This window comes from Cololabis saira, chromosome 4, assembly GCF_033807715.1.
Source record: "Cololabis saira isolate AMF1-May2022 chromosome 4, fColSai1.1, whole genome shotgun sequence".
NCBI lineage: Eukaryota > Metazoa > Chordata > Actinopteri > Beloniformes > Belonidae > Cololabis > Cololabis saira.
Window position 1 is genome coordinate 8429772 of NC_084590.1, and position 25354 is coordinate 8455125.

General features: G+C 45.3%; 4 protein-coding genes across 6 annotated transcripts in view; 3 read left to right on the forward strand and 1 right to left on the reverse strand.

Annotated features, from left to right (window-relative positions):
• pxylp1 (2-phosphoxylose phosphatase 1) overlaps positions 1–25354 on the forward strand; it is a 417866-nt gene that overhangs the window by 204010 nt on the left and 188502 nt on the right. The window lies entirely within an intron of this gene.
• LOC133441451 (neurofibromin) overlaps positions 1–25354 on the reverse strand; it is a 142684-nt gene that overhangs the window by 40776 nt on the left and 76554 nt on the right. For both annotated transcript variants that reach the window (XM_061718755.1, XM_061718754.1), the window contains exons 31-35: positions 23091–23249; positions 21464–21561; positions 19598–19744; positions 19365–19511; positions 17927–18037 (exon numbers count right to left, since the gene is read on the reverse strand). In XM_061718755.1, coding sequence (XP_061574739.1) covers positions 17927–18037; positions 19365–19511; positions 19598–19744; positions 21464–21561; positions 23091–23249 — 662 coding nt within the window. The remainder of the gene's footprint in view (positions 1–17926; positions 18038–19364; positions 19512–19597; positions 19745–21463; positions 21562–23090; positions 23250–25354) is intronic.
• On the forward strand, positions 5115–10750 carry LOC133442232 (mucin-2-like). Its single transcript, XM_061720187.1, has 2 exons — positions 5115–5210; positions 6732–10750. The coding sequence occupies exon 2, from the start codon at positions 6751–6753 to the stop codon at positions 7834–7836; it is 1086 nt and encodes a 361-aa protein (XP_061576171.1). The 5' UTR covers positions 5115–5210; positions 6732–6750; the 3' UTR covers positions 7837–10750.
• LOC133441453 (oligodendrocyte-myelin glycoprotein-like) lies at positions 11238–21693 on the forward strand. Of its 2 annotated transcripts, none has more exons than XM_061718757.1 (3): positions 11238–11471; positions 15472–15675; positions 21535–21693. In XM_061718757.1, the coding sequence occupies exons 1-3, from the start codon at positions 11467–11469 to the stop codon at positions 21554–21556; spliced, it is 231 nt and encodes a 76-aa protein (XP_061574741.1). In that variant the 5' UTR covers positions 11238–11466; the 3' UTR covers positions 21557–21693. The 2 variants fall into 2 exon arrangements, with proteins under 2 accessions (XP_061574741.1, XP_061574740.1); XM_061718756.1 differs by lacking the exon at positions 21535–21693 and adding an exon at positions 15769–17608.

Here is a 25354-nt window from a genome sequence, read left to right on the forward strand (position 1 = left end):
GTCCACGCTTCACAGTGTGTCGATGTTATATACGGACGGGTCAGACCGACCTCAAACCTGCGTAAGTCTCCAACCTGGGACGTGCGGTTGGTCTCTGAGTGGGAATTTAAATTACCCACAAAGCTTCAATGGTCCCAAAAAACGGGAGAATCAAGTCTAACGATGTCTCAGTCACACATTATGTCTTATGTTCCGAGGGAGACAGATGTGTTAAGCAACATCAACGTTTCTGCGGGACAAAAACGTTGACGGGATAGTTTGACAAGATCTACCAGCACTTCTGTTGGTCTCCGTTTTTACAGGAGACCAACTTGTACGCTTCTGGCTTCAAATGTCGCTGACCAAATATCACGGTCGCTCCGTCACCCCTACAGACTGTATCACGGGTCACATGACCCGCTGGTTTCTGAAGAGCGGTGTTGAACCCTCGTTTCTTCCTATAGGGAGCAGCCGTGTTGCTTAGGAAGCCAATGGGAACAGGCCCACCACATGTCAATCAAAGTGAGCTTTGTTTCCAGGTCCTTCAGCCGAACCCGCCGAAATATCTGCAGAGCTGCCGCTGGACGTTTCCAGCGGGATAAACCGTTAAACATGTCGATGCGACGACCAAATCAAAAATAACTGTCATGTTTACCCGACGCTGAGTTAATACAAGCAGGTGGTGGCTTTGCTAAGCGCGGTAGCATGACGATTATGGATGAGGAAGTGATAACGGCTAGATAATGGCTGAACCGACTGTCAATAATCACAATAGAAATAAGTTTAAATGTTTATATAAACTCTCCTGGCGTGGTACAAAAACATTCACACCCTCAGAGGTGTCACAGATGTGAATAAATAAAATAATAATAAAACAATTGAACCAGACTATACATATGTTTATTTCTGCTCTAATGTTGGACATTTTACATGGAGATAGACTCACTTTTGCAGCCTCTAGTGCAGGGATCAGCAACCCGCGGCTCTAGAGCCGCATGCGGCTCTTTAGCGCCGCCCTATTGGCTCCTGGAGCTTTTTCAAAAATGTTTGACCCTTTTTTTTCCCTTTTTTTCTTCTTTTTCCTTTCTAATCTCGACATTTCGACTTTTTTCAAGAAATTTTGACTATTTCCTCGACATTTCGACTTTTTTCTCAACATTTTGACCTTTTTCTCGAAATTTTTACTTTTTTCTCGACATTTCGACTTTTTTCTCGAGATTGTACTTCAACATTAATCTTGACATTTTGACTTTTTTCTCGAAATTGACTTTTTCTCGACATTTCGACTTGTTTGAAATAATCGTGGTTTCAGCGTTGACCGAATATCATTTTGACTTTTTTTCTCGACATTTTGACTTTTTTCTCAACATTTCGACTTTTTTCTCGAAGTGCATAATGAAAAAAAAATCTTCCCCCAGTTATAACTAATATAGAAACATGCAGCACGTGTTGCCTTCATTCTAAGGCTCATACAAGACTTTTCATTTTTTGCGGCTCCAGATATATTTGTTTTTTGTGTTTTTGGTCCAATATGGCTCTAAAACATTTTGGGTTGCCGACCCCTGGTCTAACGGCTATTTGAGGACCTGCAGATCCAGATCTACTCTCCAGTGGTTGGTGGAGGACCGCAGGTCTGAATCCGGACCCCCATGGTCAGTGGAGGAACCGTAAACAAGGTTTGATCCACCTTGTTAGTTACATGTTGGCGCTCGGTTGTCACAGCTGTCCTGCATACAGGAAGTAAACTAAAAGAGGTTTGGCTCTGGTGGCTACAGCGCTGCAGAAAAGCCACACCTCCACCTTGTGGTTGGTGGAAGAATAACAGACACTATGATGGTCATTTAAGTAGGCGATGTGTAGCCGCTACGAGGAAGTAGAAATCACACTTCACTACATGAGATGACAGTTTTGAAAATAAAATAAAATAAAGCGAGATGAACGAGGAAAACGGGTCGGTAGGGTTCAATGTAAGTTGTTAGAAAGACACTGATTCAAAACAGCAAAGATAAATCATATTGCCTTAGGAACGAACCTATATCACAAATCAAATTTTCTTAATATGGTACAAACTTAGTCCTGACGTCCACGGTCTCCTCTACACCAGTAGTCTCAGTATCAGAGCAGTATCGGGTACCGGCATCGGAGCTGAAACTGCAGGATTGTACCTGCCTGAACTAACGCTCCGTCCAAAAGGATGTTTGCTTCGGCACACAGACATCAACGAAGACTGTACTTAAACACTCTTATTTGATTTCACATGAATAAATGAAGCTGAAGTTTTAGATTTGTAACCAGCGTTATATGGTCCAGACCTGGCAAAGTTGTTTTCATGAAAGAAAGGTTGTTCAGTCTGAGGGACTCGTGCAGATCAGATGTTTCTGATCCCAGACCAGCCCAACAAGTCTACATGTATGAACACGTTCAAGTGTCCTTCTGCCTGTAACCATGCAAATAAAGTCACTCTAATCAGAAAGAAAGCAGAACATTTGACTTTTCTGGTAAACGTTGACATCTCTGTGTACGTCAATCAGTTCAGTCTCTGTGGCCACATCTGAAACCGTTACATTTCCATCTCTGAGGTCAAAGAGGAGCAGACTGAAGTTCTGGAAACAACTTTTTGTTGTTATGGACATTCATCATAACGGATGTTAATGAGTGCAAGTTTTCCCAGTAAACATAATCCAGGTTACCCAGTAGGAATCCACCAGTATTCCCAGTAGAAATCCACCAGTATTCCCAGTAGGAATCCACCAGTATTCCCAGTAGAAATCCACCAGTATTCCCAGAAGAAATCCACCAGTATTCCCAGTAGAAATCCACCAGTATTCCCAGTAGGAATCCACCAGTATTCCCAGTAGAAATCCACCAGTATTCCCACTAGAAATCCACCAGTATTCCCAGTAGGAATCCACCAGGATACATAGTAGAAATACACCAGTATTCCCAGTAGAAATACACCAGTATTCCCAGTAGAAATACACCAGTATTCCCAGTAGAAATACACCAGTATTCCCAGTAGAAATCCACCAGTATTCCCACTAGAAATCCACCAGTATTCCCAGTAGGAATCCACCAGGATACATAGTAGAAATCCACCAGTATTCCCAGTAGAAATCCACCAGTATTCCCAGTAGAAATCCACCAGGATACATAGTAGAAATCCACCAGTATTCCCAGTAGAAATCCACCAGTATTCCCAGTAGAAATCCACCAGTATTCCCAGTAGAAATCCACCAGTATTCCCAGTAGAAATCCACCAGTATTCCCGGTAGAAATCCACCAGTATTCCCAGTAGAAATCCACCAGTATTCCCAGTAGAAATCTACTAGTATTCCCAGTAGAAATCCACCAGTATTCCCATTAGAAATCCACCAGTATTCCCAGTAGAAATCCACCAGTATTCCCAGTAGGAATCCACCAGTATTCCCAGTAGAAATCCACCAGTATTCCCAGTAGAAATCCACCAGTATTCCCAGTAGAAATCTACTAGTATTCCCAGTAGAAATCCACCAGTATTCCCACTAGAAATCCACCAGTATTCCCAGTAGGAATCCACCAGGATACATAGTAGAAATACACCAGTATTCCCAGTAGAAATACACCAGTATTCCCAGTAGAAATACACCAGTATTCCCAGTAGAAATACACCAGTATTCCCAGTAGAAATCCACCAGTATTCCCAGTAGAAATCCACCAGTATTCCCACTAGAAATCCACCAGTATTCCCAGTAGGAATCCACCAGGATACATAGTAGAAATCCACCAGTATTCCCAGTAGAAATCCACCAGGATACATAGTAGAAATCCACCAGTATTCCCAGTAGAAATCCACCAGTATTCCCAGTAGAAATCCACCAGTATTCCCAGTAGAAATCCACCAGTATTCCCAGTAGAAATCCACCAGTATTCCCAGTAGAAATCTACTAGTATTCCCAGTAGAAATACACCAGTATTCCCAGTAGAAATACACCAGTATTCCCAGTAGAAATCTACTAGTATTCCCAGTAGAAATCCACCAGTATTCCCAGTAGAAATCCACCAGTATTCCCAGTAGAAATCTACTAGTATTCCCAGTAGAAATCCACCAGTATTCCCAGTCGAAATCTACTAGTATTCCCAGTAGAAATCCACCAGTATTCCCAGTAGAAATCTACTAGTATTCCCAGTAGAAATACACCAGTATTCCCAGTAGAAATACACCAGTATTCCCAGTAGAAATCTACTAGTATTCCCAGTAGAAATCCACCAGTATTCCCAGTAGAAATCCACCAGTATTCCCAGTAGAAATCCACCAGTATTCCCAGTAGAAATCCACCAGTATTCCCAGTAGAAATACACCAGTATTCCCAGTAGAAATACACCAGTATTCCCAGTAGAAATCCACCAGTATTCCCAGTAGAAATCCACCAGTATTCCCAGTAGAAATCCACCAGTATTCCCAGTAGAAATACACCAGTATTCCCAGTAGAAATCTACTAGTATTCCCAGTAGAAATCCACCAGTATTCCCAGTAGAAATCTACTAGTATTCCCAGTAGAAATCCACCAGTATTCCCAGTAGAAATCCACCAGTATTCCCAGTAGAAATCCACCAGGATACCCAGTAGAAATCTACTAGTATTCCCAGTAGAAATCTACCAGTATTCCCAGTAGAAATACACCAGTATTCCCAGTAGAAATACACCAGTATTCCCAGTAGAAATCTACTAGTATTCCCAGTAGAAATCCACCAGCATTCCCAGTAGAAATCCACCAGTATTCCCAGTAGAAATCCACCAGTATTCCCAGTAGAAATCCACCAGGTTAGGCACATTATGAAAACATGCAAAAATCTTAAATTAATCTTTAATCCTCACTGAGCGAGACGACTGGACGGGCGTTTGGTTCTGTTTAAACAGTCTGAACACTTCAGAGACTTTATTTTACAACCCTAGACTTCCGCGGCTGAACCCTGGTGATCTACAGACGTCTGTGGACGGACAGCTTTGTGGAAGTAGCTTCAGCGACGCTGTCAACACGCAGCTGTGAGACCTGGACTAAGTTTAGACGCGCAGAAGCTCAGTCATCCACTTCACACGTTACACTTCCTGTCAGTGTGGCAATGCTTTTCTGTGCTCAGTTCCTGCTTTCAGTCCGGAGACATTTTGTTTCAGGCGGCAGCTGAACGTCCGACCGCGATCCCACATCCCTTCACGCTGAGCGGGGAGAACCAACGCCGACAGACCGACACCGGTACGTTCAATCCTGCACACCTTCACCTGCTCGGGTACCGAACCGCAGCAGGACCGGGACCACAAACCGGAACCCTGCAGTCCGGGAGACGGTTGGAACTGAGAAATAACTGACGGACAGCTCTGGGGGTTTGAGAGGGAGAGAGAGAGGCGGCAGAGTGGGGCGCTGGATGGATGCATGGATGGAGTGTTTAGGAATGAGTATCATTGATGCTCCTGTCTGCAGACAGGTGGGTCAACGGGGGGTAGTGAGGGTCCAGGTACATGTGAGCGTCAGACTGGCGTCATCACACAGCTCTGCTGTACATTAGACATTTCACCGCTCTGCAAGCAGCTACACCCAAAACCTGGGCTGCAGGACCCGGGTTACCCAGGGTAACTATAAGCCAGATGCAGGGCTTAAAGTTAAAAAAAATCCTGAGCCTGAAATGATCATTTGAATAATATTTTCCTTTTCACTATGGATGCTTTTGATATCAAGCTTCGCTAGTTGTCATTGTGTTTGACGGGGTATAAGATGACTTACAATCTAAAATATGAATATTTTAAACTAAAGGTCATAATGTTATAAGGGCAGGTGAAACTCAGGCAGGATAATTAATTGGTGGAATTGTTGATTAGCAACCATTTAATTCAGTACACACACACACACACACACACACACACACACACACACACACACACACACACACACACACACACACACACACACACACACACACACACACACACACACACACACACACACACACACACACACACACACACACACGCTTCTCTAAGACTGCTGCTCCCTTCAATCATCATCAATGCTGACGATCGGTTCATCGATGATGATGATCAGTTCATCAGTTATGATGATCAGTTCATCAATGATGATGATCAGTTCAACTATGATGATGATCAGTTCAACTATGATAATGATCAGTTCATCAATGATGATGATCAGTTCACCAGTTATGATGATCAGTTCATCAATGATGATGATCAGTTCATCAATGATGATGATCAGTTCAACTATGATGATGATCAGTTCATCAATGATAATGATCAGTTCATCAATGATGATGATCAGTTCACCAGTTATGATGATCAGTTCATCAATGATAATGATCAGTTCATCAATGATGATGATCAGTTTATCAATGATAATGATCAGTTCAACTATGATGATCAGTTCATCAATGATAATGATCAGTTCAACTATGATGATCAGTTCATCAATGATAATGATCAGTTCAACTATGATGATCAGTTCATCAATGATGATGATCAGTTCATCAATGATAATGATCAGTTCAACTATGATGATCAGTTCATCAATGATGATGATCATCAGTTAAGTGTGGGATCTAAGGTTCCTAACCTGACTGTTTGATGTGACTGCCGTGTCTCTGAAGGACTAACAGGGTTATTTGAGGCGCTGGGAGGAAACCCATCTGACATTTCACAACCGCCTTGTGTTGTTACTCCGTTTCCTCATCTCGTTGCTTCAGTCAGCTCTGATCGTCTACTTCCTCAGTTCCAGGTGGAAGACGAGCATGGACCGCACCAGCCTGGTGTTCATGGTCCTGCTGACGGCCGGCTCTGCAGCAGACCTGCACACCGACGTCACCAGGGCACCGCCAGGCGCGGTGACCGCCACAACGTCCAACCAGAGCCTGCTGCCGACGCGGCAGCTGCTGAACACCTCAGAAACCCCGGATCTCCAGGCCACACCGTCCACCAGGGTCCATGCAAATCAGGAAACACCCAGCACTCATCGTGTCCCGCAGACCACCCAAAGAGCAGCAGCGCCAATCAGCTTCACCCCCGGCGCTACCGTCAGATCAGCAGGAATGCCTACAGCTGTGGCTCCTACCAGCGGAGCCACAAACCCAACCGAACCCCCAACAGCTCCTCCATTCATGACCAACTCCACCCAGACCCAAGGCAGCAGTTTGTCCCCCACCTCCCTGACTCCACACCAATCAACCGTCCTCATCCAGACTTTTACCCCATCCACTGAGCCTCAGAGGACACCACCAAGCCCAGGTGGTGGTACCACTCAGATATCCACTTCCTACAAGACCACATCTGCAGGAAAACGTCCAAACCCCACAGAGTCTTGGAAGGGACCGAGCTCTGGAGGGGAAACCTCGCATGGCAAAGTGGTGGCAGGGCTGATCGGAGGAGCACTGTTGGTGATGATGCTGGGGTTCCTGGTCATCTACATGAGGAAACGGAGGCTTCAGAAGCAGCAGATCACTTCCACCGACTGGGCAGGGCCTTCGCCCTTTCTGGCTGGTGGAGCCAATGACAACCAGGCATCACTTAGATCATCCAACCGCATTTCCCTGTCCAGCTTCCTGCCTCAGAGACTCTCCAAACGGCTATCCTTACTTCCAGAAGCAGACGAAGAGCTTCTAGACGTGAGTCCGGGGGGTACATTTGGACGCAAACCTCAGGGGAGCACATTTGGTCAGGAGGGCGATGAGAAAGATGGAGAGGAGAGTGACAGATCTCCTGAAGCTCCTCCACCAACAGATGTGAAAGATGGAAAAGAGAGTAACGGAACGGCTGCAGTTCCTCCAACATCGGCCAACTCAGGTGAAGCTGAAGGGACGGAGGAGAACTCCACCCCTTAGTTCCGTCCACAAGTCCCCAAGATCATCCCGTTTACTCCCCCAAGAATCCTCTTTACCCCTCAAAACGATCAAAAACCTTAAAAATACTCAGGCGAAAGGCTATGACCAATGGACTCAAGCACCTCCAGCAAGCCCCAGGCCTGGTTCCAGCAGATCCAGTCCATGAACACCAAAGCTGGCTGACTTTCAGTGACTTTCCTGCAGCGACTGATGCAACAGGAAGCTGACTAATGTGTTGTCATTAGAGGAAATCACGATGACTAATGTTGCTGGTTTGAATGAGTCAATGTTGCTTCACAGAGACAAGATTATCAAAGACATTTCCTGACGACGTGCCCTCCACAGTTGGCCCCGCTGAAGGTTTGTTCTCAGAAAACATAATCTGTGAATTTACGTGGCAGCAAACAAAAAAGCAGGAGGAGAGTGTCAACAGTTAAAATACCACAGTTGATGTCTGCTTTTTCTGCTAAGTGCGATGAGGAAACTTCATCTGGCAACCGAAGCAACCGTATTTCCATCACAAAACCGTTTCCAGTCAGTCGCGTATTCTCCTCTCTCTCTGACGAACCCATGTCATGTGCCCAGAAACGCTCTGAGGAATCGGTCTAACCACCCACAACGAGACATTTTTGCTCCTAAAAGACCTCTGCAATGCATCGTCTCAAGATAAGCCCCTTTGACCTGAAACTGGTCACATCCGAGGGGTTTCTGGGAGCTCACCGTCCAGATGGAGGACCAGTGACTCTAGGTCTTGTTCTGAGTTCTGTGAGGCAGTAACCCCTCTGATGGACCTGCTGAATCATCTCCAACAAGACAGTTCCTACAGAGATGATGTTGATGGGACTCTACAGTGAAGGTGTTTGCATTGCAGTTTGGAGAAATAATCCTTTTTCTAAACACCAGAGAAACCGACTACTTTTTTGCTCTCTTTTATTCTGAATTCTGCTTTGTGCAATTGAAAAGTGATTACGCGCAGCGAGACTGGGAGCCCCAGTGTCCGGCTGGCCTTCTGCACCGTACCAGACAGGTTGATGATCCTCATTTATGGCAGGGCTGGGGATCGATTCAAATGTCAAGAACCGATTTGATTACGATTCTTAAGATTCAGAATCGATTATCAAGATTTGATTCGATTCGATTCTGATATCGATTTGGGTTAGTGTTATTAAAACAGTTTTTTGAGCTGTTACATGAATTATATGACTGTATAGTTATGCAACATATTAATACTACCATAGTATTATATTGAGATTCAACAGCAAGTATTGGCAGCTAATGATGCTGTAAGGACCAATCACCTCCCAGAATGCTGATAGAACTGCTTTCAGAAACATCGTGTGGCAGAATTATCAAACAGATCCAGGGAGAAAACAGAGGACGTATGAAATCGGTTTTATGTCTCCATTTTCAGTGTTTTTCGGGTTTTTAATTTTTGAGAATTTGGTTTTTAGCATTTTATGCAAATGTAACCCCAAGACAGTATATAAAGTAATGAAATATATACAATTTATGCAATTATAACAGAACACTTTAATGTTTTCATACCTTTAAACATATTTAAAGGCAAAAACATTGTGTCCAACAAAACATCCTTTTTTTGGCATAAACAAAAAAATACCAAAAATGTAATGTAATGATGAAAAAATAAATAAATAAAAAAAAATCGATCTTTAGACACACAAATCAATTTTTAGGAATTAATATGAGAATCGATTTAGAATCGGAAAATCGATTTTTTTCAACAAAGGCCTAATTCATGGACGACACAGATGTTTCAGAAGATGTTTCTTCTGCTTCTGGAGCATTCCCGCGACAGCAGGGAATGCTCCAGAAGCAGAAGAAACATCCGTGCATCCGTGCACTAGCTGGTCGCTAGTGACATCGCCCGTTTGTTTGGTGTTCTGCATGTGCTGCATGTGCTTGCTGTTCCTTGGACTAAATGACCTCAGTCTCACCGGATGCAGAACTGGAGGTGTTTCATGTGGCGCTTTTACACTAGTACCTACTCAGCCCGACTCGACTCACCTTGTTTCTTTTCAATACCCAGATCAGAAGTAGGCGGGTTTGGAGTGAAGCTGCTGTGACGTACTCGATTGCACGACACAAACGAAGAAGACCCACTCTGGCTATTGTGGTCCTTAACCGCACGATAATCGCTTTTTAACTTTTTCAGTTTGTTTCGAAAACTGCTGAAAGGTCTGTTTGTAGCCGTGAGCAGACATGGACTGAGAAAGCTCCTGGTATATTTTTTCATTCCTTGTTGCCCCATCAAGCTCTCTCTGGATATTTTCCTCAGCCACCAGGTTTAAGAAGGTCTCCACCTCAGAATTTGACCACGGAACAGATTTCTGCGCTGCCGTTGTTCTTGGAAAAAAATTAACAAGAAGCGACGAGTCGCTCTTGAAACGACATCACATCCTGACTCAGACCTTTGATTGGCCAACCCCCCGACCAATCTGTGGCAGGTAGTGTGATGACGTCAGATGCAGCCGACTCAGCCCGGTAGTTACAGAAAAAGTATCTACTCGGCACGTTAGACCCCTAGTGGAAAAGCACCAAACTGAGGGGAGGCGAGTCGAGCTGAGTAGGTACTAGTGGAAAAGCGCCAATGGGGTCCAGGTGGAGGAAGTGTCTTCCGGGAGTGAACGTGTGTGCCATACCGTCAGAAGAACAGCCATGAACTCAGCTCTCATGCGTCTACTGTTTGGCTTTGTGGACCGCATCTACAAGATACCGTTCCAAACAGCCCTGCAGTGCTGGTCCCACTATCATACAACAAAAACAGTTTCCTGCTCAGGACTTCAGCATCCCAAACATCCTACCACCGGAGAATCCAGACTTATCTTAGTGCATGTGGACCTGGTACATGTACAGAGAATCAGAGTTTTTCAACCAAAGACCCAATAAATCTAAATCGGACGCATGCAGTTTCCTGTTTTCATTTCTTCACCTACACTTTTCTGAATCCCAGTTGAGCAGAGCTAAATCTGGGTTTTACTGGGAAGATGTTCAACTCTGTGCTGACACCCTTACAGCACGATCAGAGCCCCACGCACACAATGTTGTCCCCACAACTGATAAAAAACAGAACACAGCATCCACACACACACACATAAACCTCTCTCTCAAACACACACACACACACACACACACACACACACACACACACACACACACACACACACACACACACACACACACACACACACACACACACACACACACACACACACACACACACACACACACACACACACACACCCTCTCTCTCGAACACACACACAGACACACACACACCCTCTCTCTCAAACACACACTCCCTCCGATGTGCTGCCTCATCACTGTGGGCTGCTCTCTGCTGCACTGCTTTCTTCACCAGAGCTGCGACTGCAGCAGAACCTGCAGCACATCCCGAGCCTGCAGCACGGCCAGAACCTGCAGCAGAGCCAGAACCTGCAGCAGAGCCAGAACCTGCAGAGCGAGCGCCAGGTAGGACAGCTGCAGCCTGCAGCATGTCCACGTGTGCTACACCACGCCCACAGAGGCTCCCGGCAGAACGGAGAACCAGAACCAGAGAGAGAAGAGCAGCAGACGGAGGAGCGGAGAGGATGAGGCGATAACGAAGGAACGATGAGGCGAGTGACCTTACAGACACCCTAACACACACTAGCACACACCATGACAGAAACACCCCAGTGTTGCGCTCTACAGGCCGTCTTTGACGAGAAATTAACATCATTAGGGAGTCATGGGAACGTTTTTTATCGGGGGTTCAAACCAGCTGTCGTCGTCATGGAGTGTGAGCGGTTCCACGACCACGTCACTTCGGTCCAGTGATCTAGAACTCCAGCCACTCTACCGACGGGATAATTATCATGCTACTCAAATGTGTTAATGTGAACCGGCACGATTCCTGTAAAACGAAGAACATGGAGGATAAATGTGAAAAACCCCAGCTTCATGGGACTCAGATCTGGTGGAGTTGTGGCAGCACAGCTCGTTACGTGAAGACTTTGTAAGTTATCGTACATTTGTATTTGCAGGTTGGGTCACATGACCATATGACCATACTCTTTCATAAACTAGCAATCCAAGCGACCCGGATAATGTTTTCCTCTGTCAACACCAACATAGACTGTACAATGATGCAGACAGGTGGAGGATGACCCCACCAGCAGACACTAACAACCCCGCTTGCAACTAACACGGTCCAAAACTGGAGAACAGCGCAGCTAAAGAGGCTAACACGCTCCAAAACTGGAGAACGGCGCAGCTACAGCAGCTAACACGCTCCAAAACTGGAGAACGGCGCCGCTACTGCGGCTAACACACTCCAAAACTGGAGAACTGCGCCGCTACAGCAGCTAACACGCTCCATAACTGGAGAACGGCGCCGCTACAGCGGCTAATGCGCTCCAAAACCGGAGAACGGCACCGCTACAGCGGCTAACAGGCTCAGAAACTGGAGAACGGCGCAGCCACAGCAGCTAACACGCTCCAAAACTGGAGAATGGCGCAGCTACAGCAGCTAACATGCTCCAAAACTGGAGAACGGTGCCGCTACAGCAGCTAACATGCTCCAAAACTGGAGAACGGTGCCGCTACAGTGGCTAACACGCTGTAAAACTGGAGAACGGCGCTGCTACAGCAGCTAACACGCTCCAAAACTGGAGAACGGCAATGGTACAGTGGCAAACTCGCTCCAAAACCAGACATGTGTTTTTACTGAGAGGTTACACCTCATTTTCCCTTATCAATAATGAACTAATAACAGTTCCTGTACTGCCCACTATGCTCCGGATCCAGACCTGCGGTTCCTCTACTGACCACTAGGGTCTGGATCCATTGACCTCCAGGTTAAAATGTTCAACTTTCCAGTAGAAATAAAACACATTTGCAGTCTGGAACAAAATCAGTTTTGATCTCCATGACTAGTTTACATTCGTGACAGCTGTATGGGGAAGGGGGGATTTTTTTTTTTTTAAACCACTTTAGCTGCACTTTTACAAGGCAATCAATACATCTATTTGTCGTATGGGACATACACTTTTGAATGCTATTTGGCTCAGCCAATGGTCAGCCATCATCGCTACCTCATCAACCCCATCAGTATTGGTCATGCTGCGAATATGCAGTTTGTATCTGCCCAGCTTCGGAGTTATGCAACAGACATTTCCGATTTTTGCCACCAAATTTCCCGCTATAAACATTTGCAGATCTGTTGCTCCTTCGGCATTGGTCAAATGAAGAAGCCCGTACACAGCAGGTTGCCACAGCAAACTTTGACACATGGTGGATGTGTTCCAGTCGCCTTCCCGGACCTGTTTGTTGCAACGTGGTGCTAAGCAGTACGAGGAAACTGAGGCTTCAAAACCGCTCTTTTTTTTTTTTTTTTTTTAATTAATATTTTTATCCCGGTTTTTTTCCCATTTTTTTTACCACCCCGTGCTCCTACCTACTGACAGTCCTGGGCATTGCCATCCTCTACCAACCCCGGGAGGGCCCTGCACTGAGCTCAGGTCTCCTCCTTGACCTGAGGAGTGAGCAGGCCGCATCTTTTCACCAGACAGGGTGGGGTTTCTCCGGCCGAACGTAGCGCGTGGAAGGATCACGTTATTCCGGCCGGATCCTCCCCACCCCATCTGGCGCCCCGGTTGGCCAGAGGGGGCATGTGTAGCCCAGGACTGTGTGCATGTTTTTGTGAGGGTAGCTCACACTAGCTACCCAGGGGAACACGGGGAGAACATGCAAACTCCACACAGAAAGATCCTTTCGCCAACCCCACCCATGGTGTGGGCACTGAAGTCATGGGGGAACTAACACGCACTTCAGCGCCCACAGCGTCCCCCGGCGGGAATCGAACCCAGGACCTTCTTGCTGTGAGACCGCTGCACTACCAGCTGCGCCACCGTGCCCCCTCAAAACCGCTCTTTGAACAAACTCAGAGAGGACAAGTCCAGTCTGTGTTCCTGTGAAGAGCTTAGTGTTCATGAAGGGGTGTAAACCTTTGTGATGGAGTTCTTATAGGCAGGTGTGGACCCCAAGACTCCCTAATTGACAGTGATTTTTTTGTTTTATTGGAGCAGCCACAGGTAGCCAGTGAAGATCAATGAACTGAAGTTTGAGCTATTTCCACCTGGGTTCTCAGTAGGAATGAAGGTAGAGTTGTGTATCATCTGCATAGCTGATAGGACAAGGTGTATGAATGAATAATCTGGCCCAGAGAGAAGGTATATATGGAAAAGAGGAGGGGCCCAAGTACGTAGCCTTGGGGCACCCCTGTGGAGAAGTGATGTTTTCGCTGCCATGACATTTTTAAATAACACTCAGTATGGTACAGAACCAAGAATGTCCTGATCCTGAGACGTCCAACTGTGAGAGTATAGACAGTAGTGTGCTGTGGTAGACGGTACCTCCGTCAGAAACATCAGAGACGTTTCAGTGGAATGTACCTTCTTGTAGCAAGACTAGTCTATATCAAGACGGTCATTTTGAGTAAGGAAGTTCATGAGCTGTTTAGAACCTGCTCTTTGCACAACTTTGGAGAGGAAGGGAATCAGCGACACCAACCGATTGTTCTCAACCACAGCGAGGGTGAGTAAGGGCTCTGTTGTTTTTTCTTTTTAAACAGTGGTATGACTGTAGCTTGTTTGAAGGATATGTGCCCGAGGCATGCAAGGATTTTGTTCTGCTTGTCACTGCCAGCACAACAGTTGGAGCTATGGTTTGATTTTGGCTAGGTATGAAGGACCCGTGTCCGGCAGACAGCTAGCAGGACTGCTACCATTGTATAGTTTGGATGCCTCACACTGTGAGTGGACAACATGAAGAGAGCTTTACACTTTCTACTGAAAGAGTGAGGTAGGAGCACGTAGTAGGAGGCTGCGAGATGTTTGCAGGAGCCATGCAATAATCCATGGCTGAGGGTGACGGGTTGGGACCAGACACGTCCCTGAATTGATTTCTGATGTGTCTACCTTGTCTGTAAAAAAGGAAGCAAAGCAGTCAGCTGAGAGATTTGAGGGAGGTTCTGAGTAGCTCCGGTGCAGGCGAGGCGGGGATAACAACCGAGGTGAAGCACTTATGAAGGCTGTAGTGGAATGAGACCACTGGTACCGACACCAAGGGGTGTTCCAGGAGTTACACGGACAAAAATGACGAAGAAGTGCTCTGAGATATGGCATGATCAATGATCCCCCAATGATCAATATTGTAGAACGTGAAACCTTTAAACAGGTACACCTTAACCTGGACGAAAGACAGTGGATCAGTGTTTAAATCTGTAATGTTAAGTTCTGATCAGGTCTGTTCTGCTTCACTGATGGTTTGATTGATGGTTGTATGAACTATATTCAGTTTGAATCAACTTTGTTTATATAGTATCTATTACTATAGTTGTCTCTAGGTGTCTCCAGAGACCAGAACATGACACCCGATCAATTATTACATAAACAACAGCAGGTAAAACTACGCTTTAAGAGGATAGAAACTTGGACCAGGACCATAAGGGGGGACCCTCCTACGGAAGATCAGCAATCCTTCCACCCACCCATCACCCATCCATCCATCCATCCATCCATCCATCCATCCATCCATCCATCCATCCATGTCCCTGACCCGTGTCTGTTTCTCCAGAACGTTCATGCTGCTGCAGAGTTCTGCTGCTCTGCTTGTCCTCCTGCTCTGTGGTCTTCTGGGAGGTCCAGTCCTGTCCATCTGTCCATCGGTGTGCCTGTGCAGCGGGGGCCACCGTGTGGTGGACTGCTCCTCACGAGGCCTAACCAAGCTGCCTCCTGGTCTGCAACACAACATCCGCTCCCTTAACCTCTCCTTCAACAGGTAAGGCTTGGTTCCAGTAAGTCTTCTGGACAGCTTTTAACAAAGTATGCAAGATTTATGTGGCTGTTCAGTGAAAAGCCTCTCTTCTGACAGTCTGCAGAGACTTGGCAGCCAGCTCAGCAACTATGGCCACCTGCGAACGCTTGATCTGTCCTACAACCGCCTGGAGAGTCTCCCCACCGCACTGCCGAGGTCTCTGTGGGACATCCGAGCAGCCGGGAACCATCTACGCTGGCTGGACAAAAATGACACCGCATACCACTGGAACCTGAAAGCCCTGGATCTGTCGGACAACGACCTGGAGAGAGTGGTCTTCATCAACAACACGCTGCTGAGCCTCCAAGCACTCAACCTCAGTCAGAACCGGTTCTGGACAGTGCCCACAAACATGCCTCACAACCTGGAGAGCATTGATCTCTCACACAACTATCTGGCGCAGATCTTGCCTGCGTCGCTGGACCGGCTCCCGAGACTGGTTCACCTTTACCTGCATGCCAACCGTTTCTCCTGGTTACCTGAGCAGGTCTTTGATAAGCTGACGGGCCTGGAGATGATAACACTCGGAGACAACCCTTGGGCTTGTGAAGACGAAGAAAATACGACACAGCTCCTCAAGTGGGCGGAGCAAACCCGTGCTACTGTTTTAGGATGCCCCTGCTATATCAGTCCAGTCTGTGGACAGATCCAGACGGGGACGGTGGGGAGGGAACGGCACTCGGCTCTGTTCACAGAGCCGCCCTTTTGGGGCAACGGTCCAGATGTGGAGTATGATGGAGAGTCACCAGCGCATACTGCCGTGGTCACGACCAATTACCGAGGGAAACCACATGAGACTGGCATCCTTCAGGACAAACGCGGTGCAACTGGACCTGGGGACCAAGTTCTGGAGGGGTGGACTCCACCCCCACACTCCAGCACCACGGCCCGCATGCCGTCGTCAACCATAAAGCCCAAGATCAGCAGCACCAAGAACCGAAGCCACGCAGTGGTGGTCAAGATTCACACGGTCACTCTGGCAACTACAGTCATGACAGCGGTATTCACCAACTTCTGGACCTCCTTTTAGTGGATACGCAAAGATCCCAGTCTGGGCCTGAACACTGAACGCTACGATGGACGCCCCTCTGGTGTGTCCCTGAGGTAGAAGAAGTAGTGCATGTTGATGTAAGACTCGGTCTGCGTGAACATGTGTGGACCATATCCAACACCAGACCGGGACCAGGCCGACTGTGTTTCAAGAAAAATATGATAAAAACTTGACATGTCAACTAAGTCCAACTGTAAGATGTGAAATATAATTAAAAATATGCCTTTGGCAAAACAGTGAGGATAAAAATAAATAATAAAATCTCAGAGAGAGAGAGAGATGGTCCATCAGAATTTTATCATTGGTTACTCAGACAAACGGAAAAAAATGGAGAAGCTATGAGAGTCCCTGTTGACCGGTCCAAACCATGTACCGGGGGGGGCGACAAGCTTAAACTGTCTTATAGTCTGCTCTTCCTGCTGTCCAGATAGTAAATGGTCTTTAGCTGTCATGACTCCAGTTTTCAAGGCAAATGTATTTGTATATTACAATTCAAAGACAATTAAAGCTTGGTTTAACATTTAAACAAAAATAAATAATCAAAGAAAGAACAATTGTTAAACTCAGTGGTTAAAATATGATCCAGGTTTGAAACTCAAGTTTAAAAGTACCAGTGGAGGTTTGGATCTTTATTCAGGTGCAGCTGAGAGCAGGTGAGTCTTTAACCTGGACTTAAATAAACTGTTTCAGCTGATCTGAGGCTTTCTGGGCGTTAGTTCCCGACATGTGGAGCATAGAAGCTGAACGCAGCTTCTGCATGTCTGGTTTTGACTCTGACTAGTAGCAACTAGGCTAGGTCAAACCAGGACTAGCAGAACTGTAACCAGAACTAGTACAAATCAGGACTTATTTATTTTATTTTCTGCGATGTGATGATGCTTTAATGTCTCTGTAAAGCAATTTGAATAACCTTGTTGAATTGTGCTATACAAATAAACTTGCCTTGCCCTACGCTAAGCTACCCCACCTTATTCTACCTTAGTCTAGTCTGCTTCGGCTTACTCTACTCTTTTCTTCAGTCTTCATGTAAAGTGATAAAAACAGTTGTGTTGTGTAAACCTGCACAGGCTCAGAAGGGCTCAAAGGAAACCAGCGAAGGTAGAAAGGATTTATCACCAGAGGAACACGACAATGGTACTGGGGAGATTAGGTGGACAATCCTACCTGCGGGCCACGTAGTAGAAGACCGGGTTGCCGGTCTTGGATGTTCCCGCCTGGTAAAAGATGTTGAGTGTCTTTAAGGCTTTGAACTCCTCCTTCTCGTGGACCTGGTGCCTGTCAAACCAAAGAGAGATGAGCGTCAACCACAGCTTTAGTCTGGTTCTGTTGGTCCAGTGACTACGGGTGTTGGAGGAACATGACGTAGAGGTTGGCTGACAGGGGCCACGGTTACATGATGTTTTTTAATTCAGAATTAATTATTCAGAATTAAATAATTCAGAATTAAACTATTTTGTTTACATGGAAATAGTAATTCCAAATTGAGGTTTGCAGGGAAAACGCGTTTGATCGGCTTTATCTAATTCCTCTTAAGGTCTGGGGGTTGGGAAGGTTCTGATTGGATAGGGGGGGCGGACCGGAAGTTAAACTACCGGAAGAAAAACAAACTTACTCGATTAGCCCCTTCATTTAACCTAGCTGCTACAACTTTGAAAAGCTCACAATTTTTATGTTTCTTGCCATCTGTTCTTTTAATTATTTCCAGGTCCTCCAAGCTATTTATTAAATAAATGGTCTCTGCTCTTGACCAGCGTTTACTGCGTGCTGCCATCTTGAAACTTTGTTTGGAAAACCAGCCCAGCGTGGAATATAAGTAGGGGTGGGTTAAAAATATCGATATATTGATATTTTATCGATATATGTGTAGGAACGATTATCGATACATAAATCCAAGTATCAATTTAAAAAAAAAAATTAATAATTTTAAACATCCCCCCCCCCCATTTTATCACCCAGTGTTCCTCCCTAAGTCAGTGCTGGTCATTGCTCCCTCTACCAACCCCAGGAGGCCCTAACACTGAGCTCAGGTCTCCTCCTTTACTTGAGGAGTGAGCAGCTTATTTTCAGACAGGGTGGGGTTTCTCTGGCCAGACGTAGCGCGTGGAAGGATCACGTTATTCCGTTATTGAAACTAGAATATCGATATCGTATCGAATCGTATCGGAAATCGTATCGTCGTGGGACCTAGTGTATCGGAATCGTATCGGGAGGTCAGTGATGATACCCAGCTCTAAATATAAGAGTCATGGCGACAGACGGGCGAGGGAACGAGCAGCGAAGAAAGACCGGAATTAATTTAAAGCGAATGAGTGTTTACATGATCGCGGAATTGTTCTATTTGGATTTAGAATCGGAATAAATCAGCCACTTACTTCGGAATGGCCATTTTCATTCGGAATTAGGTGTTTACATCGTAATTTTTATTCATTTTAAATCGGATTTAATTTTAATTCTGAATTAAAGAGGAATTAAACTCCCCATATAAACGCACTGAGGGACTCTTTAACAACTAGTTACAGCAGCAGAGAAAACCCACAACCCAGAAACCGTGAAGGCCAGCATCTTCACAAAAAGAGGCACAACACACCCCTCTGAAACCTACCTGGTCATGAACTCCTCAAACTTGGAGCTGGTCAGGTTCAGACTGGACCAGTGGGTGTCGGCCACTGGTTTGTGCTCGGGGGGGCCCAGGTAGGCCAGCAGGGTGGCCATCTTGTCAAAAGGTCTCCTCCCCACAGCCTTGTGGTCTCTGAAATCATTCCATAATTCATCAGTCAACACAATAAAACCTGATTCCTGACTGGTGTCCGGCAGACAAAGCTGGGAGATCCAGACCTGTTACTGGAGAGGTACTGGCCAATCCTTTCCTGGTTATTCCAGAGCAGGCGATGGAGGGCCAGCACGTTCCCGTCACTGATGAAGGACAGGCTGTGGTTGACGGAGTCGCTGGGAGGAGAGTCGGAGGCGATGTCCAAGAAGAACCTGTTGGAGGACGGATGGTTCTCTGGTCAGGAGAGCTTGTCTGAACCGGTATGGCCTGCAGCTATCAAGGATGCCACATTTAGATAAACGTTCCACACCCAAACCAGAGGCTGCCGTCATATTCTAAAAGACTGATGATGTCTCCTGCTGGTTTCAGGTCCTGAGCTGATCTGCACCGTCAGGACAAAGACACTCATTTTACTTCTCTGCACCAACTTGTTAATGTAGCTTGATTGTTTCCTCTGTTGAACGTTGATTTGTTTATTTGTAAGGATCTCCATTAGCTATGCCCTTAAACACAGCTAGTCTTACTGGGGTCCACATGAAAAAACAATATATTTAAAACATACAGTTAAAAACAAGACATAAAGAAAGAAATTCAAAATAACACAACAAACTACATTAAACTTTACCGTACATGTAAATCATTATCTTAAAGCAAAAAAAACATACATGAAACATTCCAATATACAGTAAAACATGAAAATCTGATCAAAAATACAGGCGGTGGAGGGCCAGCACGTTCCCGTCACTGATGAAGGACAGGCTGTGGTTGACTAATTAACTGCTGTTGTGGATTAGGTGGAGGACAGGAAAACGACATTATTTGGTGGTCACAGTAGTGGCATCACTAACAAAAATAAAGCGAGTGAGTGGCAGCACTTCTTTAGTGCGCTAAACGCTGTGAGTGCCACGGACAGATCTGTGGCAGAAATAAAAAAGAAGTGGTGCGATCTGAAGGTGGAGGCCAAGAGGAGAGTGGCCCGGTGTCGAACGACAGGTGTCGTGCCAAAAAGTGATTGCCTGCCAGAATCTGATTTCTGGCCGCGGGAGCGCGCACAGCAGCCCGTTGAACGATAGCGCTAAAACGTCAGATTTTCAGATTATGAAGCTCAAGAATGAGATCAAATCATATTTAGGTAGAAACAACCATTCATTAACTGTATTTGGCCTTCAATCAATTTTTGGCAGGTAAAAAGTCCCATTTTCAGGGGAAAAAAAAAACAAAAACAAAATCAGATTCTGTCAGGCAATCACTTTTTGGCAGGACACCGGCACGGCGTGTCCTGCACCGCGGCTGCAGCAGCAGCACCAGAGCGTCCTGACTGACGCTGAGCTTCAAACACAGAGGGACACGATCAGCGCTATTATATTACAAGTCTGAAATGTGATGACATTAAAAGTATGACATGAATCTGGCTTCATTTCACCACCTCACCGTCTACGTCGCCAGTTCCCCATATCTTCAAAATGTTTGTGCGCTAGGATCAAAGTTTGCGTAAAGATAAGCACATTTTTCCGTTAGTTTTTTTTTTTTTTAAATCCCAACCTTTGCGTAAAAGGTGGCGTGCGCATCTTTCAAGCCCTGTTTTGTGCGCACGCAAGCTTTATAGATGAGGCCCCTGGTCTGTTCTGGGGTGGTCTTGTGTTGTGTCTGGTCTGGTCTGGTGTAGTCGTGTTGTGTCTGGATCGGACCAGATCGGCCCAGTCCAGGTCAGTCCAGTGGTCCGGTCCAGTCTGGTGTGGTCTTGTGTCATTTTTGGTCCAGTCTCCTCTTGTTTGGTCTGGTGTCTGGTGTGGTCTTGTTATGGTGTGTCCTGTCTGGTCTGGCTTGGCCTGTTGTAGACGTGCTGCGTCCAGTCCGGTTTGGTCAGATGTGTTCGTGCTGTTTCTCGTCTGGTCAAGTGTGAGGCAGGAGCTGTGCTCCAGGTGTCTTACCTGCGTGCCGAATCAAAGTTGCTTTTAACGAAGTCGTTAAAAGGCCTCATGTGTTCTTCTTTTGTGAACAGGACGTGGTTGGCGATGCTCTGAAGAATCTGGAGGAAGTGATCACAAACGCAGGAGCATGACTTCATTTCCGTTAATCTCCACAGGACTTCACCTCGTTACTGATCTCCTGGCTTTCATTTTCAAAATAAAAGGATTTTTGACTCAACCCCACCATAGAGTTGTCACATTACCATTTGTGTGAAACTAAAGATACAGCCAGCGGTTTGCCTCTGGGGACGGACCATGAACACTACACAGACCAGACTGGTTTACTCTGGTCTCAGCTCTGTTTGAAACACTGCTAAATAGGAAAATCTGAGTCCATCCATCACATGCAGTTGCTGCAATGATCATCTGGACCATGTACATGGAAAACCCACAAATATGAATCTGGATCCAGACCTGCAAGACCTCTACTGACCTCCATGTTAAAATCTCCATCTTTTTTTTTTTTATTTATTTTTTTTTTATTTTTAAAAATAAATAATAAATTCATTAATAAAATCTCCATCTTAAAATAAAAAAAATAATATCTTAGAGGAGGAAGATTTTTTTTTCATCATGCACTTCGAGAAAAAAGTCGAAATGTCGAGAAAAAAGTCGAAATGTCGAGAATAATATTGAAATACAATTTTGAGAAAAAAGTCGAAATGTTGAGAAAAAAGTCAAAATTTCAGGAATAAAGTTGAAATGTTGAGAAAAAAGGCGAAATTTCGACTTTATTCTTGAAATTGTATTTCAACATTAATCTCGACATTTCGACTTTTTTCTCGAAATTGTATTTCAAAATTAATCTCAACATTTTGACTTTTTTCTCAAAGTGCACAATAAAAAAAATCTTCCCCTCTCAAATATTTTTTTATCCTGCATGGCCCTAATAATCTTCCATAGAAATGAGAGACCCATTTCTATCTGAAGAAGGAATATAGGTTGCATAACACAGACAAAGTGGACACTGTGTCAGGAACTTTCCAGGGCATTGAGTCACGTGGGTCCTTAAGGGTTAACAGCAGAAAAACTGATTTACTTTCTGGTACAAAAACACTTTGGTCCCCAAAGTTAAATAAACAATATAAATAATAATAATCATCAATTTTCCGATTCTAAATCGATAGTCATATTAATTCTTAAAAATCGATTCGTATGTCTAAAGAGCGATTTTTTTCATTATTACATTTTCACCTGGTGAACTTTAATCCCAGTAGTCAGTACATGTAATTCACACAGGCGCTGTTGAGCTGTTGCAATTTCTTTCTTTTTTTGAACTTTAAATGGATATTGAAGGGCTAAGTTTAATTGTTCAGTTCATTTCTGAACAAGTAGCATGTAACTTTCAAGTAACATGACACGTGTTATAGGCATGAAAATAAAAATAATGAAAAATTGCCAACAGGTATTTGTGTATTTCTACGCCTTACTGAATCGATATCGAAGCATTTAAATCAATATCAAATCGATATGGAATCGAAATCGAATCTATATCGAATCGATATCGAATCGAATCGTGAGGTTCTTAACAATACCCAGCCGTAGTTCTGGAGCGTCTCATATGGACCTGGAAACGTGGCGGTCTCACCTTGGACATGAGTTTGAGGCCTCGCTCGATCCGGGGCAGCGGCTTCTTGTCCAGGATTCCGGCCTCGTACGGAGACACGATGGCGGGGTTGACGAAGCGCAGGAACATGGCGCTGCCCACCGCTCCGATGCTGTTCTGGGGAAACCTCTGACTCACCACCTGTGAGGGGGAGGAGGACGGGGGAGGCGAGGAAGACCACAGGGGGAGTCAAGGACAGATAAAGAGCAAAGGCAGGTGAGAGGAAGACCACGGTCGAGCGTAGGAAAGTAGGAAATGTTAAAAAAATAAAACTTGAGCACATGTCAGAGCAAAAGAAAAACGATGAGAATGACAAAAACTATTTATGTATTAATGTGTAACAGCAGAGTGGGCGGAGCTATGGCGGGCGGGAGATGGCGAGTTCAGGAGGAGGAACAGTGGAGGACAGGAGGACGACAGATATCATCAAGCCCAGTTGAGCTGAACAGCAACGGGACAAAAGGCTTCGAAGTTACAGCCCAGCGAGGAGAACCAAGAACCCAAGCACCAGCTCTCCGGAGGTTATCATCAGGAGGAGGGGCTGCAGACGGAGAAGCGCATGGTCCACCGCTTCAGAAATCCACCCATCAAACACTGCAACCATCACAACCTGCCTCGGAGCAAATGATCCAAGTCAGATGATCCAAACGTTACCGATGAGGAACTTCTGAGGAGCAATACACTGCAAAAACTCTAAATCTTACCAAGAATATTTGTCTTATTTCTAGTTAAAATGTCTAATTTTTAGTCCAAAAATCTCATTACACTTAAAACAAGAGTCATTACCAGAAAGATAACTTGTTATTTGACAATTTTCACCGGTTTCAAGTACATTTTCACTTGAAATAAGTAGAAAAATCTGCCAGTGGGACAAGATTTATCTTCTCATTACAAGCAACAAAATCTTGTTCCACATGCAGATTTTTTCTACTTATTTTAAGTGAAAATCTACTTGAAACAGGTGAAAATTGTCAAATAACAAGTTATTTTTCTGGTAATGACACTTGTTTTAAGTGTAAGGAGATTTGTTTGACTAAAAATGAGACATTATAACTAGGAATAAGACAAATATTCTTGTTAAGATTTTGAGTTTTTGCAGTGTAAATCCACGAGTCAGTGAAACTGGATCTCCTCATCTTGGTCCTTGAAGACCCTTCCCCCTTCCATCCAGAAGGCTTTGTCAGTTCAAATCTTCTGAATGAAAGCTGAAACGTCTTCAAGATCTCTGCAGATCACAGTGACCTGGATGTCCCCAAAACTCAAGCGCTGTTTTTTGCTAGACAAACGCTGTTTGGTGCATCATGTGACCTGGAGATATGAAACAGGAGCTTCCACTGGAATGCTGTGAACAAAACCTGTGTCACTCCAACGTAGGAATCTGTGCAATACTCAGGAAGGGCCATGGGAACACCTCTGACCTGAGGAACATCCTCCTCAACAGGAAGTTTCTTCACTTCAGACGTGAGAAGATGAGCTTGAAAAGGAACGATCATAGCCAGACTCATGTCTAGCACTCGTCCTAGTCTTCCTCCGATCCATCCATCTGCTGAGCAGGAACAGCAGATTGAGCACATGGACGAGGCCACCAGGAGATGACTGCTCCTGGTCCCCATGAGGAAAGTTATCAAGATAAAGTGTCTGCATCTAAAACCCCTGGATGTCGAGATCTGAAACGTGTGTAGACTGAGCTCACACCGATGATCAGACCATCGACTTACAACGTCTGGACAATGACCGTCAAACGGACATGTCAAACATCTACCCAACTGTCTCTGAAAAACCTGATCTGACAGAACCAGTGCCTGTGAACCGCAGAGCAACAACTGGTCTGAAGGTCTGAACCACACCAGGAAGTGAAATGAGTTGCAGTTCCACTTCCGACCACTAGGGAATAACGATTACAGGTCAACACAGAGCTTTAATCTATACACCTTAAAACCACCAACCAGGCCAGAAACCTGGGTCTAGTGATGGACTATAGTGATGGAAATCTGGAAAAAATCATTAAGGCAATAACAAAGTCAGCCTTAAGAATATACCAAGGTTCAAAGATGTGATGTCTCAGCAGGACCTGGAGACACTAGTCCAGCATTCATCTTTAGTAGCTTCATTATTGTAACAGCATCTTTACAGTCCACCTTAAAAGTCAGATAGACAACTGCAGCTCATCCAGAACTCTGCTGTTCCTGTCCTCACCAAGACCAAGAGAGTGGACCACATCAGTCCAGCTCTGAGGTTTTTACTCT